The following is a 20,765-nucleotide window of genomic DNA, read 5'->3' on the forward strand; positions in this document are numbered from 1 at the left end:
CTACTTCTCTCCTTTTTCTAATAAGTGTAAACTTTCCTTTCAAGTTAACCCCTTCTCAGACAATAAGATCATGCGTTCAGTGTCCTTAACAGGCATACGAACTAAAACAGAAGTTGTGTTTTTTCTTTTCTGTTTCTCTTTATTTTTTTGTTCCCTTGTGTTATCATTCTAAATATTCCTTCTAATAACTTATCTCACCTTAATAAACTCAAGGCCTATGTGTAATGCTGATTCTACTGCCATTATTGCTATTTCATCTTATTTCAATGAATCCTTCATTCTACTGTTCGCTATCTATATTTTGCTCTTATACCAGCTCTATTCCCCCCCCACTCACTTCTTCATATACTTCTTTCTTCATCCCTCTATTTGAATTTTCTGATCACCACATCTCTCTCACTACTATTTATATTATTCCTATTGTCCTTTCACTGTCTTACATATCTCAGTTTAATTTTTGTACCCTAATACCTGGGTGTCAAATATTCAGGACAGATGGATATCTGAACTATTTTTGTGGGGGTTGGTCAGGGTGTTTAATGTCACTTACAGGGTGATGCTGGAGCAGATAGTCCTCCTTCTGGGACAGAGTTGTTGCTGGTGACAGGTTTTGTGTCTGGCAGGGGAAGGGGGACAGGCCTGGCCACGGGCGCGGGGGGTGGCAGCAAAAAGGAACCCGACATTTTCCCCTGGGCCCCGCTGCTGGGCTGCAGACAACATAAATAAAAAAATAAAAAAAACGAGAGTAAACGGAGCTCAGGATGGCCCCTTGCCCGTACAGACCCTAACCCTTCCTGTGCCCGAAAACTACGGGAAGCCGGAGGTAGTGTCAATAAACAAAAATTGTAACAAAAAAAATCAGAAATGAAATAATAAAAAAAATATGAAATAAAATAAAAATCTGTTATTGTTGAAATTGGCATATGTTGCATATGTTTTAATTACTAATGTTTATTTTTTTTTAATATGGTTAAAAATAATGTGAACATAAATTTAAACGAGAAAATGTAATACAATTTTAAATTAAAAATTAAAAAAAAAAAAGAAATATCAATAATTGTATAAAAATCAAACAAAAACAAAAAATAATTTTAAAAGTATTAATTATAAACAATAAAACAAATCTAAATAAAAAAGTTTTAAAAACAATAACTAAATAGTTCAAATGAAAATATGGCAGCACCAGCTTTTTTATCTTGGGGGGATGTCTGGGCAGAAGAGCTGACAATATAATCATGGGATTGTTATAAGGGAATCCTCAATCCTTACTAAGCTATATCATTTGAAATACAAAACGTCACTTATTGACTACATATGGAGTGCACAATAAATTCCCCACAAACAATGCTGATAAACAGATCTTAAATATATGCTCTTGTAAACACACTGAGTTAACAATGGTCCATCTAGTTCTATACTTAAATCAAATGCTTTAAAAGCCCAGTTGTGTAACTGGAGTACACCAAAAATGCAAACATTATAAATATCCTATCATACCAGTTGCTTATTTTACAGTTTCTTTCTATAACAATTCTACAAATTGTGCAGCAACATCCAGTATTGGGCCTTTGTACTAACTCTGTATACAGCACCTGCCTATCACTCACCTTCAAGTACTAAATATATATTATATTGTTTACAAACAACAATTTAATATTACAAGATGAAGTAAGGTTAAGTATGAGAAGAAAAAAAAAAATTTTTTGGTCATGCTAAAAAAAGGATTTGATCAATTTCAACCAACATCTAAGATTTTAACATACGCTATACATTTTGTATTATAAAACTATAAACTACACTTTGTTTCAATAATTTAAAGTTAATTTGTTTTCAGAATTAACTATAATAGATTATTATTTTTTAATTATGTTACAGTAGTATTTGATTCTTTTTTATTAGTAGTAATTATAAAATATTGTTACCTAAAAATGTTTGTCCTGACATAATATTAGCTTTTTCTCTATTTATAAAATACCATGGGCCATATTACAATTGGATCGCTAACAATTACGTGAGAGTGATGAGGGGTATATTGTGGGTGTTTGTGCGTGTCAGGTTTTTCGCTCGTATTAGAACTTAAAAGTAAATGCGATCACTTGAGCGCAATTAAAGTTAATGCTCGTCGGGTTAGTGCATCCTCAGAGCACTGGTTAACTGTTTTGCAAAACAAAAAGTGTCACAAAACACATAAAAAATGCATTACAAAGTGCAGTTACACTCATAATAACACCATCTAATAAAAATTATTAAATACAAATATTGCACAAAAGAGTTATAAGGGCTTGAAGATATGATGTCTCAGGTGTTTGGAGGAAAAAAAGGTCAGGCAAAGAGCTTTAACATAGAGATACATACATATACATGTCTAAAGAGATATATATATGTGTATATAGATATATATATATATATATATATATATATATACACACACACATTTACATGTCTAAAGATATATATATGTATGCACTGGAACCCTTTGCAAAAAACATGGAAAAGCATATTTATGCAATACTGATATTTAATAATGGTTTTAACTATGTATTTACTGTAAACATTTCACATTCCTATGTTCTGCACATAGCAGAATATGTTCTTTGTATTTATAAATAGATATTCCTATATACATCTGTATACATCTATACTTGTATATAATTATGTACATTTATATGTATAAATATATATTTGTGCAATAAAATATAGAAATATTTATTTATGACTAAATAGACCACATTCTTGTATGTGAAGAATATTAGAAAGTGAAATATTTATATTTTTATGTCGGGTTAGTGCACATAAAAATTATGTCATGCAGGTTTGCACAAGAGTTGGGTGATAATTATTTTTTTTTTCTACTTAAATAATGCTCCATTTGTAAACTGGCCGCATGTGTTTTAATTCCCAAATATGTTAAGTTTACTACACCATTTAAATATACTGTAGTTCTACTCATTTTAACAAACTATAAAACACCCTAATTAAAATTGAATTTATTAAACAGCAAATTAAATTTTGGTCAGTAAAACTAATAAAAGAATAAAAGATAAGTTCATTTAAAAGAAGCTTTTTAGAGGTGAAAATAATTTATGTTAAACAAAATAAGAAAAGTGTTTATAATTTACAATAAATCAATTATAATTACCTGTAATTTATGAACATATTTTTATTTTATATTATTTTTTAATCATAGTTTGCAAAATTATTAATAAAAAGGATATACAAAAAATGTATATTTAAGAATTATCCACCCAAAGCACACTCAGTAATTTATTTAATGTTGGCATAAGGGATTACTCACCTGTCCTGCCCCCTGCCCGGAGGTGTCTGAGCAGACAAATTGAACAAACTCTTTGAGAGAGTCCTGGCTATGATGGTGATGATGGTAACGAATAGTGGGGTGAGTGAAGTAAGGACTGGACTGCTGGATGATGGACGTGGAGGGGAAGTGAAGAGCAGACGCTGATGCACGAGGACTCCCTGCAATAAAGGAACAATCATTGTTTATTAAGATACAACATCTTTAAATATATGCATTTCTGTACATGGAAATTGGACTATATCTAGCCAGGATTATTGGTAACATTTCTGATGTTTGTTGGCTATAAGATGAAGGAAAATGTGTACTCAATTTTATTCTTATGTTCACCCAGCTTGTAGCTTTATCTCCCTGTTCCATGCACATCATGGGCAAACTTTGCATCAATCAATAGCTTTGAACGCATTTTTGCATTTTTTAACCAAATGGCTTATTTGGAGTTGTATAATTATGGTTTAAATAGCGAATTCCAATAGACTTAAAATAGCTCTAAGGTATAAATTTCCTTTTTCAAATATTCCTTTCATAGAGTCAGTTATTCAGTTCTCCATCACACGACAAATGATTAGCACTCACTATAACAAGAAGCTCTAGAATGATTTGGGCCAATAGCTTTTAGAACAAGATTATGGAAATGTTTCTTCAAGAGGCATCAAAAGTGTGATATAAAAACCTGCACTCATGTTTTCTAAATGATTGCCTTTTAAATCAGATCTTACTTTTTTATAATTCTGCTCTTTATAACTTCAGGCAGAGGTCAACATATTTTACAACCAAGACTTAAAACATGACAGTGCTTGAGTTGTGTTAAATACATGTATTTGTGTACTCAATTGTCAATGCATTTAATAATATATACTTACTTGGGGGGGGGGGGGGGGGGTCTTAAAGGGACATAAACCCACATTTACTTATTTGTGCATTTCCTACCATACTAATACTACACATAAACTTAACCCAATTGGTAAGCAATCTATAATAATCATTGTACACATAAAAACTATAACACAAAATAACAATTTCATAAAAAATATTACTATTGGCACTAAAAAGCCACAATTTATTGGAAAAAAAAAGGATTTCATTTAAATTAGCAGTTAAAGCATATTCCATGAGAATATATCATTTCTTATTGGAGGATAAGGATAACTCCCAAAGTTCTATGGGTGGAAAGGGGCAAGCCAATCAAGTCTGACAAGGAAGAAACGTTTTATGCAGCATATAGTCATTCATTAACAAATAAACAAATAAAGCTGTAATCTGAAATAGTTTTTAAAAGCAGCAGATAAAAACAATATATGTTATCCTATTCATTCTAAGGATTCTGAAAACGAAAAAGCCACTGCCATTGGCACATTTTAGCCCTACATGAGATGCAGCTATTGAGACATTGCACCCTAAAAACATTAATGTCACTATAAATGTCACTATCACTTGTAAACATTAGGAGAGTATTCTGCTTACAAAGTATTGCGCTTTTTGACTTGGGTGTGGTATAGCAAACCATTTTAGTCTGGCCTTACTTGCCCTTGCCTTTTCTCTATTTCTAGATCAGTGGACTAGATTTATTAAGAATGATGATGACTCTACATTTAAAAAATCCCCTCCAATTTAATTTCCATGCTATAGAGCCTATTCCTTAAAGCATAAGGAGGGGTACCTCGTGGGTTACTTAATATGGTACATAGAAAAAAAAAACATGGGAATTGGAGAGAATTTCTAACTAGTAAGGCCTCTCTATTCCTAGTGAATCTAGACCACTGGTACTGATCTTACCTGGTCTCACTCCTGCCAAGACAGGAAGGGGGTGGTGGGTAAAGGCCATGCGGGAAGAGCTGGTCTGGGAGGACAGAGCACTGCAAAAATCCAGTTTGCCTGATTTCTTAAGAGACCCAGGTCCTGGGAAAGAATAGAGAATAATCACCAGCCTGTCCTCTCCCATAGCAGTGTGTCACACAAAGATGCAGAGAGGGGCAACCCTACAGTCTGGATTCAGTGCCCTCTACAAAGAGAAGCATTTGTCTGATTCTGCTATACTGTCTGCTAAGTGACTTAATGTCTATGAACACGCAAAGTAAAACGACTACGGAGAGCTCAAGACAAACTGTATTCCAAAAATAATCATTTTGAAGATAAAAAGTGTTGTTCTCTGAACATGAACATTACTACCTGTATCCACGTCATTTGTCCACACACTGCCCTGGCTGCCCCCGGCTGCAGGTGACCTCCCTGTGCCAGGGTAAAAGACATCGTCCACTGGACTTTCCATCTCACTGTCATCCAATGACTTGGGACGCTTAGTGGAGCTGAGGAGTGTAAGGGAAAAAAGTACAATGAGATTTCAAGGTTGTACAAGAAAAAATGCTTAAAACAGTCAGTTGGACATTTATGTACATAGAAAATATGGAGCAATTCTGGTGCTAAATAGCAAAAATGGTTCTCTCTTAGTACCCTGATAATCAAAGATTGTCCAGCTTGGAGAAACATTATAGTTCAGACTTCACAACACTTTGTGCTCTGTTTTTTATATTACTTTACACTTCAGATTGGTTACTTTTAGTATTATTACATCTAAGCTTTACACTTTATATTTTTTATTTTAATACATTTATATTTAGAACCAGTAGTGATTTTACAAATTCTAATTTTGGTTTGAAACTGTCTGTGTTACTTTAACATATTAGTATCATACTTTGCATATTTCTTTGTATATTTTACAAATTACATTGAACTTTATATTTGTTCCATTGTAAACTAAAACTGACAGTTTCAGAAAGTGGGAGGGACAGGACAGTTTCCTGGACTGAACAGGGCAGTTCCCATGGTATGTCTGAATCTCTCTCACAAGTCTTGTGAAATGCTGTAAGCATTTTAAACAAGCTGGTCTCACTGAATTATCTCACCAGTCCTATGCAGGTGAAGTTTGCTCAAAATTCACAATACACTTATTTTAACTAACAGAGAACATTGCAGTTTAAGTTATATTTGATGCAAACTGAGCTTTTATATTTTCTATCCCATATGAAATTCTGTATTTCAGAGAGCTTCGTCACTTTCTATGGAAGGCAGCTCTCATCTCTCTGGGACTTCCAGATTTTCCCTTTTTCTTAGAAAATTCAGTAAGTTCATCCCCTGTGAAGGCTGCACTGTAATTTATCTCCAATCTAGAGAGTGTTTGATTGTCTGGCCCATAGAAAGTAAGGAAACTGAAGCTGACAGTTTTTCAATTTTATTTTAAATAGAAGAAATGCAAAGAGAAATGTAATTTGTAGAAGATACATATAAATATACAAAGTATGATCCTAATTTGTTAAAGTTACACAGAAACTGTGAAAGCATAATCAGAAAGTCTAAACTGGATTGGTAATATTAGATTATTTAAATGTTACATTCAATAAATGGAACACTGAGATTAAAGGAACATGAAACCCATTTTATTCATGGTTCAGATAGAGAATACAATTTTATACAACATTCCAATTTACTTCTATTATTAAATTTGCTTCATTCTTAAGATATCCTTTGTTGAAGAAACAGAAATGTACATTGGTGAGCCAATCACACGAAGCATCTGTCAGAGACGGCATCAGAACCTAAGTGCAGAGAAGGGGGTAAGTAGCGTAGCGATGGCAGCAAATTTAAATACATATGTATATGATTATATACATATATATTTATGTGCTAATATGTGTATTTTATTAAAAATAAAGATACTGCTCTCTGTATTTTTTTATAAAATACACTATACTGTATTTTGGGGGCATTTGGGGCACATTTATAAAATTAAAAAGAGATCTGATCTCAGGTTAAATTTATAAGTGCTAATTGCTACCGCCAATTCGCGGTAGCAAATTTGCCCGTTTGCAGGCGCTCTATAATTTAGTGCTCCACTTGTAATTTTGCCCCAAATGTTCTGCATATATTTGCCACATTTGTTATTTTTAACACATGAACCAAAACAATAGTCCATTCATAGTATAAGGGGAATTGCACCAATTTAAAGACTTCTATTATTATTAAATTATGTTTAAGGCTGAATTAACTCATGTGTGAATTTATTTTTTATTTAATATGTGATTTTTATTTAACATGTTTTAAATGTTGATTGTTGAAAATAGCTCTGGTTACAGCACAATTGAAAACTATAATGGCATGAAACCCCAAATGTTTCTTTAATGATTTAGATAGACAATTTTAAACAACTTTCTAATTTATTTTTATTAACTAATTTTCTTCATTCTCTTTTGCATTATTTGTTGAAAAAGAGGGACGGAATCTCAGAAATGTGTACGTGTCTGGAGTATTATATGGCAGCAGTTTTGCAAAAATTTTATAAATTAGAAAGAGCACTAGATGGCAGCATTATTTCCTGCAATGAAGTGCCTCTTCAACACAGAATATCATGGGAACGCAGCAAATTTGACAATAGAAGCAAATTGGATTAAATTGTATGCTCTGTCTCAATCAAGTTTTAAACTTTTAAACTTTGTGGCCTCCTAGATTTGTCGAGCCCTGATCTAAGCTACTCCGCATTGGGGAGATGGACAGACTCTGACTCTCAGGCTTTCCCTGTTTGTATGACAGTTTACCTAGTACATAATAAACAGTAAGCTTACCTGCTGGATGGAGGAGACGTTAAGGACCTTCTGCCAAGTGTCACCTGGTTTATATTGTAATAGCTTGGGCTTTCAAGATCCGCCAATGAAAAATTGGGGCCAGATGCTGTGGCAACAGGAGCTGGAATAAAGAAGTCACAAATCACTTCTCACTTTAATCCCCAGTGACCTAAACATTTTGACCATCACCCAATGCCCTACCCTTCTCTCCCCATCCTACCAACTCACTCTGGGACACTCGTACAAGCTCAGTGACATTCCAAACTCCCGACGTTACGAAGCAGTCCTGGAAGGACAGGTGACCTGTACATATGGAGAAGTATAGAAAAAGATTATAGGTGGCAGGAACTACACAAAACAGATGCATTGGGCACTGGATATGGAGAGGTCATATGGATCAAAAGGGAGATATTGTTAAGAAAATAGTGGAGCGCTACATAACACACCGGCTCAAGCGTTAATTTTGCTAGAAGTAAGCTTTTTGCACTTGTCAGGTTGCGCTCATATTATGAGTTGAACGTAAACTGTTTTCGCTCGCACACTAATCTGACTAGCGCAAAAAGCCGAATTTACAAAATCACGTTCACATATTCCCCCATAGAACTCAATGGAGAAAAAAAAAGGATATAACAAATTATGCTTACCTGAAAATTTTCTTTTCTTCTGACGGGGAGAGTCCACAGCTGCATTAATTACTTTTGGGAAATACAGAACCTGGCCACCAGGGGGAGACAAAGACACCCCAGCCAAAGGCTTAATTACCTCCCCCACTTCCCTCATCCCCCAGTCATTCTGCCGAGGGAACAAGGAACAGTAGGAGAAATACCAGGGTGAAAAAGGTGCCAGAAGAATAAAAAATACTGTCGCCTCATAGACAAAAAAGCGGGTGGGGAGCTGTGGACTCTCCTAGTCAGAAGAAAATTATTAGGTAAGCATAATTTAAGTTTTTCTTCTTAAAGGGGAGAGTCCACAGCTGCATCCATTACTTTTGTGAAACCAATACCCAAGCTATAGAGGACACTGAATGCAAAACGGGCGGGTACAAGAGGCGGCCCCATCTGAGGGCACCACAGCCTGAAAACACCCAAAGCCCAACAAAAAAACTGCTTTACCAGAAGCAGAAGGACCAAACAAAAAAGGAAAGAACCAAGTAACTGCCCATCATGTAAGACCAACAAGGCCCTTGCTAGAGACCGCCCAGAATCACTAGACTCCACCGAGCACAAAGGCCTCCGAGCAGACAAAGTCCTGCAGGCTCCTAGCCCACACAGAAACGCACTCCTCACCCGAGGGAAGGGGGGACCTTCCCATTCTCCCAAAAGGGAAGAAGAAGAAGTACTCAGATACAATAGTCCAAAAGGACCACCGGACAAAAACTAGGGCAATAAAAAAAAAACGAACATAACTCCCAGAGCGCAACCACGGTTGCAACAGGATGCATAGAGAACAAACCCTACTGACCAAGCAGAGATAAGGGAGGAAAAATCCCAAACCCCTATCTGCATGGAAGTCCAAGGGGCCAAGTAACGCCCCAATCCTGGAAACCTAGAGGGACAAGATAGACCCCCTTCCATACACAGGGTGCAAACCCCCACTCAGGATAGAGCGACCGAGGAATAAAACCACCCCCGGGAACTGATAAAAATAGCACCATAATATCTAAGTACGCTCCAGATAAAGCCACAGGCTTCCCTGTGCAAAGAGGTCTCAGCGGACGCAAGCCGTCAACACTAGCTAAACAATGCTAGGAATCTGCACCAGGACTCTCCCAGAGGAAAAGCTCCAAAGAAAAAAGTGCAGAACAACTCCCTCCTAAGAAGACAGGGAGGAAAGGAGAGCACCCAAAAACCAGCAGAGAAAGCTACTTGCTGAGGGAAAGAAACACTGCGTAACCTCCCACCTAAGGAAGGTCCAAACAATCTAACGATGATACGCGGTCAAAGCTCAACCGGGCCGTCAGATCTCTGACCCCTACACTGAGGTAACGGACCCAGCATCAAAGCAACTGGCAAAGTCCGAAAGGACTTTGAAAAGTTCCCCGAACCAACAAGATGCTCAGGAATGAGAAGGAGGGGATTCAGACCCCCAAGACGAGCTCGGGTTCCAGAATCCAAACACAGCTCCCTTCCCAATAGAATGGGCACTCCCAAAAATGGAGACCCCATACTGAGACTACAGAAACGGCATGCCACCAGAAAGCAACCTGTCACATAACATCCTGCACACAAGGCAAGGAGGACCCCCTGAACAGAGGAAGAGAAGGCACCATGCGGATACTGAGGTATGTCCAGTCTTCCCCCAAAAAGGAGGGGAAAAGCAAACATAACCGCTTGTCAAAAGGACAATACCGAATGACAGGAACCATCCGGCCACTACAGCTGGCCCAGAAGAATTCCAATTCTTCGTTAAGAAGAAAACCCAGATAAAGAGACAAGAGGACGTTCCAGAACCGGAAAACTGGGCCGTCCAGATCCCTCTAAGAGATCAGGACACAGAATAACCCAAAAACGTCCAGTCAAAGACAAGAATCAGGGCTATAAACCGGGAAACCCGGAACACGGAGCCGGCTTGAAACTAATAACACCTGAGGAACCCATGGGTTACCCCATCCGGAGAAGATATGTCTAATAGATCCATTACGGAGAGAGGTTCCTGTGGCCAACTCATCCAACGATCTGTGATCACTTGCTGATTTTATTCACACAGTTTGTAAGTGTGTTTTTATACTACGCGCATTGCGTCTGTAAAATAAACTTACCTTGAATCGAGTGCGCTTTTTGTTTTTGTCTTCTTTATGCCCATCCGGAGAAGACCTTGCACCATAGGAGATGCAATCACAGCCGCATCCAAGGGACCTTGGACACTGAACGTTCACATAAGTATCCTGGAGACAGGGAGCTTGATCCCTAAATGCTTGAGGGACAATAAGTCAAAAGACTAAGGAAAACTTACAAGAGAGCAGCACTCAGAACCTAGAAATCTAGATCGAGAAGATTAATAGTCTCCAAAAATCCTCTCAGCGTCCATATGCCGGAAACCCCTACAGCTCAAGGAACTTACGAATGAACGAGCATTCCAAGTACTAACCATGCCGACCCTGCTCATCTCCCAAGATCAGACGAGATCGGGCGCATTCAGGGTGGAGAGACCATAGGCAACCTAATGCCTAGCAGGTGCAACCGCAGGAAAAAGAGACAACACCATCTCCAGAGCTCCAAAAATATGGAAGCAGCCGAGATATCGTAGGGCGAAACAAAGGGCCAAAACCCAGAGCTTCCAGAAAACAGATGACCAGAAATCCAGCCCTAATGAAGGGGAAAAGTGGCACAGCAACCTCAACCCCATAATGAATAGGTATAGTCGCCAAGGATTCACAACGGACAATCCAAGAAAAAGAATAGCAAAAGAAGAGCCGAGAATCGCCACTTAACCTGGTACCACAGATATCCAAAGAGTCATCTGAACTTGTAACCCCCTCAGGAAGATAACTCTAGCTCTGAGGCCAAAGGAACTCAGGAACCCCCAGAGTAAGCCTTAGCAGAATCACGGTAACCCCGCCAACAATCAGGAACAGGACATTGAGGACTGAGCCCAATCCCCTCTGATGCCCCACCCAAAGGAAAAACGAGGACCAGCCTAACGTCTAGGAACGAAAAGGCCTCCTATAACATATAAAATCAAGAAGAAGAAAAAAACTCCTCACCAGAGTAAGCACCCCAACCGGGCCAGCCAGTAAAAACGGGCACCACGTGGTTGATATAGACATCCTGGAACAGAAAAACTAGTGCCCGACCAGGACCAGCCTGATATATAGGACACCACAGAACTGTCCAAGTCCACAGAAAAGTTGAATCCCTAGTAGGGATAGGCAAACAAACGATAAACATAACAATGTCCTAACACAAGCGATCAAACTGCAGCGGAAGTGCTAAAGCGTGCACAAAATCGCTAGTATCAAATTCCAGAAAATAAATGTTTTCCAAAAGGAAAAACTATAACAGACATGAGCTTCTCAAAATGAAATAAAATACATCCTAACCGGATCAAAGTAAATGAAGGCAGCACCCGCAGGTGAACGCCCAAGAAGAATGGACACACTAACAGGACCAGCCAATCAGAGGCCCAATTCTTCCAAAGCTCAGGACTGGAATAAGATATCCCAAAAAAAGAAAAATGGAGACGATAAGGAGATTGACTTTATCCCGATGCGTCTAACCCAGCTTGTCATCCGGAACGGAAGACCGAGGATCTATCGAACCATTAGAACTGGAATCCTCCAGCACTGCCAAAACATGCCTCAGAAGGACACAAAGGCACACCAGTCTATAACGAAAGGCAAGACTTACCTCTGCCGGGGCAACTGATGACCCCGGCCCCCAAGGGTTGGACCCCTGAAGCCTCAGAGGAAAATGCTTCCCTAGAGGGCTTATCTGATCCAGACGATCCCACGCCTGACAAGCCCTGGTTAGCAGAACATGGACTGTATCTTCCAGGAAGATGTAAATGCACCAATGCCATAGATATGGCCGTGCAAAATCATGCCGTAACTTCTGGAGGATACAAACCGCCTTCCGGAGAAGGGGTAAAGGCATTTGGGACACCTGCTTGCATGGCAAAAGAAGGATCTAGGGCACGCGCCCCATGGGATATGGACTCCTCAGGGACGGGCCATTTCATATTCTTCGCAAGAAGTAGAATCTAAATCAGAGACATCTGTCTCCACAAAATCAGAATCCTCCATAACTTGGTGATTGAAATTATGGATAAAAAAATAAACGGCACCTAACACCCCCAATGGCTGGGGCACTCACCACCTCCTATGACCCAGACAACTAGCGAAACAGAATCTCTCCGTCGCTACACAGTCAGGAATACGGAAATGGAGAACAGAAACGTGACCACACCCGGTCACAAGGTGCTTCATGCGGGCCAAAGAAAATTCCAAAAGTCCAAAAAGAGCACGCAGCCTGATAAAAAAGGCCGTTATGTTCCGAAATACCTGTGACGAAAGGCAAAGAATGCCTGGGGGATGAGGGAAGTGGGGGAGGTATTTAAGCCTTTGGCTGGGGTGTCTTTACCTCCTCCTGGTGGCCAGGTTCTGTATTTCCCAAAAGTAAAGAATGCAGCTGTGGACTCTCCCCGTTTAAGAAGAAAAACACCCCACTCTCGTGCAAACCGGATTGCATATTCTCATGTGCGCTAATTCGACATGAAAATATGAATATTTCACATAGAAGAATATGTTCTATTTATTCATAAATATATATTTCTACATATATTTGTACAATATAGGGACAGGATACATGGAGCAATAGGGGAAGTTATAGGGACAGGCTATATTAAGCAATAAGGGAAGTTATAGGGAAAGGCTATATGGATCAATAGGGGAGTAGTTTGGAGAGGATATATGGAGCTATTAGAGGTGTTATATGGAGATTGTATATGGAACATTGGAAGAAATTTTATAAAATGTTTAACGAGTAAAAAGGTTATACAGAAACTGTGTAGAGCAAAACAATAAGTTAAAGGTAGAGATTAAGTTGAGCAATAGGTAAAGTAATAGAGAGAGGTTATATAGAGCAATACAATGGAATATTTTACAGAGAAAGGTGATATAGGGTAATATAATGAATTATAGAGAGAGGTTAATATAGCAATATGAGGAATTTTAGAGAAAGGAGTAATAGGAATAATTATAAGATAGATTATTCAAAGCCAGCCAGATGAATTTAAACAAGACTATATGGAACAATATAAGTATCTATGACTTACCATTTGGAGGGGGTTTTATATCCACCTCAGTCTGCTGGTTTGAGTTATCAGATTGACTGGAATCTGTGAGAAATGAAAAGCAAAAAAAAGGCAACTTTGTCAACATAATTATTACTGGCAACAGTCTATGCAATGACCCCTTTCTGCCACTAACAAAAGAAAAAAACAAAATGTATGCTTACCTGATACATTTTTTTCTTTCCGGACATGGAGAGTCCACAACGTCATTCCAATTACTAGTGGGATATTCTATCCTGGCCAGCAGGAGGAGGCAAAGAGCACCACAGCAAAGCTGTTAAGTGTCACTTACCTTACCCATAACCCCCAGTCATTCAGCCGAAGGGACATGGAAAAAGAAAATAACACAAAGGTGTAGAGGTGTCTTAGGTTTATTAAAAAAATACTGTCTAATCAAAAGGGTGGGGTCAGGTAAGCATAAATTTTATTTTCTTTCCTAAGACATGGAGAGTCCTAGACGTCATTCCAATTACTAGTGGGAACCAATACCCAAGCTAGAGGACACAGAATGAATAGGGAGGGAGAACAAGACAGTTAGACCTAAATAGAAGACACCACCGCTTGAAGAACCTTTCTTCCAAAAGAGGTCTTAGCCGAGGCAAAAGTATCAAATTTGTAGAATTTGGAAAAAGTATGCAGAGAGGACAAAGTTGCAGCTCTGCAAATCTGTTCCACAGAAGCTTAATTTTTGAAAGCCCAAGAAGAGGAGACAGCCCTAGTGGAATGAGCTGTAAGTCTCTCAGGAGGCTGCTGTCCAGTAGTCTCATAAGCAAAACGAATCATACTTCTTAACCAGAGGGAAAGAGAAGTAGAAGTAGCCTTCTAACCCTTACGCTTTCCAGAGAAACAAACAAACAGGGCAGAAGACTGGCAAAAATCCTTAGTAGCCTGTAGGTAGAATTTTACAGCGCGCACCACATCCAAGTTGTGCAACAGACTTCCTTATGAGAGGAAGGATTAGGACAAAGAGAAGGAACAACAATTTCCTGATTAATATTTCTATCTGAAACCACCTTAGGGAGAAACCCCAATTTAGTACGAAGGACCGCCTTATCTGCAAGAAAAATAAGGTAAGGCGAATTGCACTGCAAAGCCGAGAGTTCAGAAACTCTCAGAGCAGAAGAAATAGCAATAAGAAACAAAACCTTCCAAGATAACAGCCTAATATCTATGGAATGTACTGGCTCAAATGGAGCCTGCTGCAAAACTCTAAGAACTAGATTAAGACTCCAAGGAGTAGTAACAAGTTTAAACACAGGCATGATCCTAACTATGGCCTGAAAAAAAGATTGAACATGTGGCACATCCGCCAGGCGCTTATGTAAAAGAATAGATAATGCAGAAATCTGACCCTTCAGAGAACTGACTGACAACCCTTTCTCCAGACCATCCTAGAGAAAAGACAAAATTCTAGGAATCCTGACCCTACTCCAAGAGTAGCCCTTTGATTCACACCAATATAGGTATTTACGCCATACCTTATGGTAAATCTTAAGAGTAACAGGCTTGCGAGCCTGAATCATAGTATCAATCACTGACTCAGAAACCCCAGAACTAAGCCAGAACTAAGCATTCAATCTCCAAGCAGTCAGCTTCAAAGAAATGAGATTTAGATGGAGGAAAGGACCCTGAGTTAGAAGATCCTTCCTCAGAGGTAACCTCCAAGGAGGAAGAGATGACATCTTTACTAGGTCTGCAAACCAGATCCTGCAAGGCCATGCCGGAGTTATCAGAATTACAGGCGCAGTCTCCTGTTTGATACGAGCAATAATTTGTGGAAGGAGCGCAAACGGAGGAAACAGGTATGCTAGACCGAAATCCCATCGAACCGCCAGAGCATCTATCAGAGCGGCCTCTTGACCTTGACCTTGATCTCTTGACCTTGAACCGTACCTTGAAAGCTTGGCGTTTTGATGAGATGCCATCAGATCCAATTCCGGTACCCCCCCACTTGAGGGTTAACCTGGAGAACACCTCTGGGTGGAGAGCCCACTACCAGGGATGAAAGGTTTGTCTGCTCAGGAATTCTGCCTCCCAGTTGTCCACTCCTGGAATGTGGATAGCAGAAAGAAGACAACTGTAAGCTTCCGCCCACTGCAGAATGTGAGTCACCTCCTTCATGGCCAAGGAACTCCGAGTTCCTCCCGGGTGGTTGATGTAAGCCACTAAGGTGATGTTGTCCGACTGGAATCTGATAAACCGGGCTAAGGACAACTGAGGCCAGGCCATCAGAGCATTGATGATCGCTCTCAACTCCAAAATGTTTATTTGGAGAAAAGACTCCTCCCGAGACCATAGGCCCTTTAACTAGTCCCATATTGCTCTTCAGCCTAGCAGGCTGGCATCCGTGGTCACAATCACACAGGAGAGTCTCCGGAAGCATGTACCCTTAGACAGATGATCCTGAGAAATCCACCAAAAGAGAGAGTCCCTTGTCCACTGGTCTATATCTGTCCTCTGAGATAGATCTGAATGGTCTCCATTCCATTGTCTGAGCATGCATAACTGCAGAGCTCTCAAATGGAATCAAACAAAGGGAATGATGTCCATGGAAGCTACCATCAGACCAATTACCTCCATACATTGAGCCACTGATGGTCGAACAGTAGACTGTAGAGAGAGGCAAGTAGAGAGAAGCTTGGATCTTCTGACCTCCATCAATTTTTGTTTCATAGATAGGGAATCGATGAAGGTCCTTAAGAAAATCACCCTTGTAGCTGGTACAGGGGAACTCTTCTTCAGATTCACATTCCATCCGTGGGAACATAGAAAAGATGCTTAATGAAAAGATGGTACCTGAACCAATATATCGTCCAGGTAAGGAGCCACCGCTATTCCCTGAGACCTGACAACTGCCAAGAGAGCCCCCAGAACCTTTGAGAAGATTCTGGGAGCTGTGGCAGTGCCAAACAGAAGAGCCACAAACTGAAAGTGCTTGTCTAGAAAAGCAAATCTCAGAAACTGATGATGCTGATGATGATCCCTGTGGATGGGAACATGAAGATATGCATCCTTAAGGTCTATGGTCGTCATGAACTGACCCTCTTGGACCAAAGCAAGAATGGAACGAATGGTTTACATTTTGTAGGACGGAACCCTGAAAAACTTGTTGAGATACTTCAGGTCTAAAATGGGTCGAAAAGTTCCCTCTTTTTTGGGAACCACAAACAGATTTGTATAAAATCCTAGACCTTGTTCTCTTACTGGAACTGGAGCAATCATTCCCAGGGAGGAAAGGTCCTGAACGCATTTTAAGAATGCCTCTCTTTTAACCTGATCCGCAGATAACCTTGAGAGGAGAAATCTGCCCTTGGGAGGACAACATTTGAAATCTATTTTGTACCCCTGAGATACTATGTCCACAGCCCAAGGATCTGGGACAGTCTGGAACAGGAAATACTTCCACAGCGGAAGGAACATCATAGTATTTGTTAAGTTTACTAGATTTTTTATGGTTGACAGAGACAGAAGCGTCAGAGTCGTCCAAAGTAGCCAGAACCTCCTTTAGCAGTAAGTGGAGGTGTTCAATCTTAAATCTGCAGTTTACCTCTTCAGAGTCAGACAAAGGAATTATACTATCAGAATCTGAGATTTCACCCTCAGAGGCTACCGATGTATCCTCCTCATCAGACTTATGAGGGAGGTCAACCTTCACAGCATCAGAAGAAACAGACACCTTACCATCTGACAAATGTTTAGATTTCCTCTTGCGTTTTCCCAACATAGGAAAAGCAGATAATGCCACAGATACCGCAGAAGATATCTAAGCAGCAAAATCTGATGGCAAATAAACTCCTCCAGGAGGCTGAGAGGAACTGCAGGGCACTGTATGTGACGCCATCGAGGCTTTGGACGTTTGAGGAGAAAGCTGTGGCATTGCCTGAACAGCATCATCCTGAGAGACATTAGGCTCAGAAAAAAGAAATGTATCTTTACATTTCAATGTCTTTTCTAAACACGAGGAACAAAATTGCATAGGTAAAACAATTTGGGCCTCTAGACACAGTAAACATTTATCCATAAGAACAGACTCCTGCTCCATATCCATAGAAGACATGATTCCCAAATATTATTGGAATGACAAATATATTTAAAACGACATTGTCATTTTAAAAATGTAATTCCCTCAGAGCGAATTTGAACTTCAGAATAAAACCCTTAAATAAGGACCTCTACACCTCAGACAGTCTGAGGTGCCCTACCTGACCCTCCTGAGAAATACGATATTGTACCAAAGAAAAATCCTGCAGATCGCAGCAAAGGGCTTCCTGACGATCTCTAGAGAGGCTGAGACAAAAACCGCCGCTCCGCTCATAGACTGTGAACGGAAGCGGAGCGAGTCGCGTGATCGGCCGAAAAGAAACTGCGCAACACAACAAAAGCGCACATTTACAGCTGATTTTGATAAACTGGAGAGTAAAAATGCCAGCAAGCATTTCAGTGTCTATAATTAACCCTCTTAATACAGCCGATTTTGCATATAATCACACTTCTATCCCTCACTGTAAGTCCCAATAAGAGCCTCAAAATCAATAATGAGCCACATAATAAAAAATGATATGTTAAGGTATATCCTCCTCACACATTTATTTAGGAAGATTAACCCCTTAGTCTCTTGTCACAAAATAAGTGCCTAATAAATCCCCAATAAAGGATAAATGTGTTCCAATTAATTATTGCAGTAATATCCTCTGAAGTGCAAGTCTCCAAGACGTAGAAGACAAAAGCAATTACCTGCAAATCCAGCTGTCTGGCAGGAAGACAGCTCACATGGTGTGAAAGGACACATACTCCTTACAGAGACCTGTAGAAAAAGAAAGTACAGAGTAACCAACTCAGGCTTTCTATACCAAGAGCAGCAATATATGTTAGAAAAACTGAGCAAGGACCACCTCACTACTTTCTAACTGCTTAAAAGCCACCCTTACTCAAGAGATTGAAGTGGACACAGCTAGACCCAAATCCTTGCTTGCAGGGAAAAGTACCCCAAAAAAGGACAAATATCTTCAGACACCTAACTTCACCTCCTCCACTGACAGAAGCAAAAAGAATGACTGGGTGTTATGGGAAGTGACACTTAAAGGGACACTAAACGCAATTTTTTTCTTTTATCATTCGGATAGAGCATGCAATTTTAAGCAACTTTCTAATTTACTCCTATTATCATTTTTTTTCCGTTCTCTTGCTATCTTTATTTAAAAAGCAGAAATGTGATGCATAGGAGCCAGCCCATTTTTGGTTGAGAACCTGGGTTATGCTTGCTTATTGGTGGGTAAATGTCAGCCTCCAATAAGCAAGTGCTATCCATGGTGCTGAGCCTAAAATTGTCTCGCTGCTAAGATTTACATTCATGATTTTCAAATAAAGGTAGCAAGAGAATTAAGAAAAATTGATAAGAGGAGTAAATTAGAAAGTTGCTTAAAATTGCTGCTCTATCTGAATCATGAAAGAAAAAATTTGGATTCAGTGTCCCTTTAACAGATTTGCTGTGGTGCTCTTTGCCTCCTCCTGCTGGCCAGGAGTGAATATCCCACTAGTAATTGGAATGATGTTGTGGACTCTCCATGTCTTAGGAATGAAAAGAGGTTTTACCCACTTATTGCAGGGTGACGAGGACAGGAGGAAATTATAGGTCATATATGGGACTCTCTAATATGGGACACATTAAACTCTTTATTACTAATATGAAAGCTACATACAAGTATGTCCCTTGAACCACACAAATGAACAATGACAAACAGAGCAATTCTAAAATGTATGTGCTGTTTTGTGAAAGTGAATGTCAATTTTGATGCTAAAGTGCCCGGTTTTTAGAAATTCGATTAAAAACAGGGGCACTTTAATTCATCAAAATTTACATTTCACTCCTGTTGTGAAAAAAAACTTACCTTTTAATCTTCACAGCAGCTCCAGCTTCCTCCGGTCGTTGCAAGCCATTTCTGACGTCAGAAATGATGGAAAGGTCATCCTCCAATCACGGCTTCCCCCCCTGGGGGAATCAGTGTCTGATTCAATGCCGTGATTGGAGGAAGCCGGATTCCTCATTTTAGACTCAAGAAGAGGCTTTGCGACGGGTGGAGGAAGCTGGAGCTGCTGTGAAGATTAAAAGGTAAGTTTTTTTTTCTCAACAGGAGTCAAATGTAAATTTTGATGAATTAAAGTGCCCCTGTTTTTAATTGAATTTTTAAAAACCGGGCACAAAATTGACATTCACTAAGGGAATTTAATAAACAGAACCATTACAATTTGTCACAGAGTGTTGATCATTACTTTTATTAATATTTTGCTTTACTGTCTTTTTGGGAACAGTGAAACTTTTATACTCAGTCTAAGCATTTTTTTTTGGGAAGCGTTTTCTTTGGTAGAAAGGATGAAATTTCCCATCTGGCCCCGAAAGCATACAAAGATGCCAACAACCTCTCCAGGAAAAGGGCATTTTTTCCTGCCCTATGTTTTCCTTCATTCAACTAATTTGCTTATCAGTTTCTGTTACTACTCAGGCGAGGATGTTTTAAAGTATCTGCAACACCTTTTTTTTCTTTATAACTGGATTACAGTGTAAGGAATCTAAGATATGCCTCAGAATCTCACAGAGCTGTTATGATAGCTGGCAGCCATTTTAAAAATTGGCAGCCATTTTAGAGCTGGCTGTCGGGTTTCATATCATGCAAGTGGGGGAGTGAGGAGCGTAACGTATTACAGACGCAGAGTGTAAAAAATGAACAGCATATGAATTTTCTTCAAAATAGAGAGAAAGAAACAGAAAACAGGAGGGAAATATGGTTGTCTGTATTTGCTTCAGTGCCTAGGTCAACATTCATCAGACAAGGGGCCTTAAGAAAAGTAAACATTTATTGAAAAACATTTAATGGTTCACATATGCAAACCACTCCTTATAAAGGAAAACGCCCCTGCTCTATTCTTCCCGATATGTGAGATTGGAGCGGCTGGAAAGGCTGTTGTGAATCTAGGGAATAGTCTCTATCAGGTGCCTATATTCATTTAGCGTTGAACCACCTGCCTAGTCTCACTGTGGACTATATTTA

The 20,765-nt window shown here is 39.4% G+C and overlaps 1 protein-coding gene across 5 annotated transcripts in view; it reads right to left on the reverse strand.

The window, feature by feature from the left end:
* The window catches only part of NFIX (nuclear factor I X), a 244,892-nt gene that overhangs the window by 73,596 nt on the left and 150,531 nt on the right, over nt 1-20,765 (reverse strand). For 3 of the 5 annotated variants that reach the window (XM_053717866.1, XM_053717867.1, XM_053717868.1), the window contains 7 exons: nt 13,702-13,764; nt 8,158-8,232; nt 7,930-8,050; nt 5,483-5,619; nt 5,090-5,212; nt 3,296-3,474; nt 551-707 (listed from right to left, as the gene is read on the reverse strand). In XM_053717866.1, the coding sequence (XP_053573841.1) occupies nt 551-707; nt 3,296-3,474; nt 5,090-5,212; nt 5,483-5,619; nt 7,930-8,050; nt 8,158-8,232; nt 13,702-13,764 (855 nt within the window). The remainder of the gene's footprint in view (nt 1-550; nt 708-3,295; nt 3,475-5,089; nt 5,213-5,482; nt 5,620-7,929; nt 8,051-8,157; nt 8,233-13,701; nt 13,765-20,765) is intronic. The other 2 variants (XM_053717870.1, XM_053717869.1) reach the window with 1 other exon arrangement.

This window comes from Bombina bombina, chromosome 6, assembly GCF_027579735.1.
Source record: "Bombina bombina isolate aBomBom1 chromosome 6, aBomBom1.pri, whole genome shotgun sequence".
NCBI lineage: Eukaryota > Metazoa > Chordata > Amphibia > Anura > Bombinatoridae > Bombina > Bombina bombina.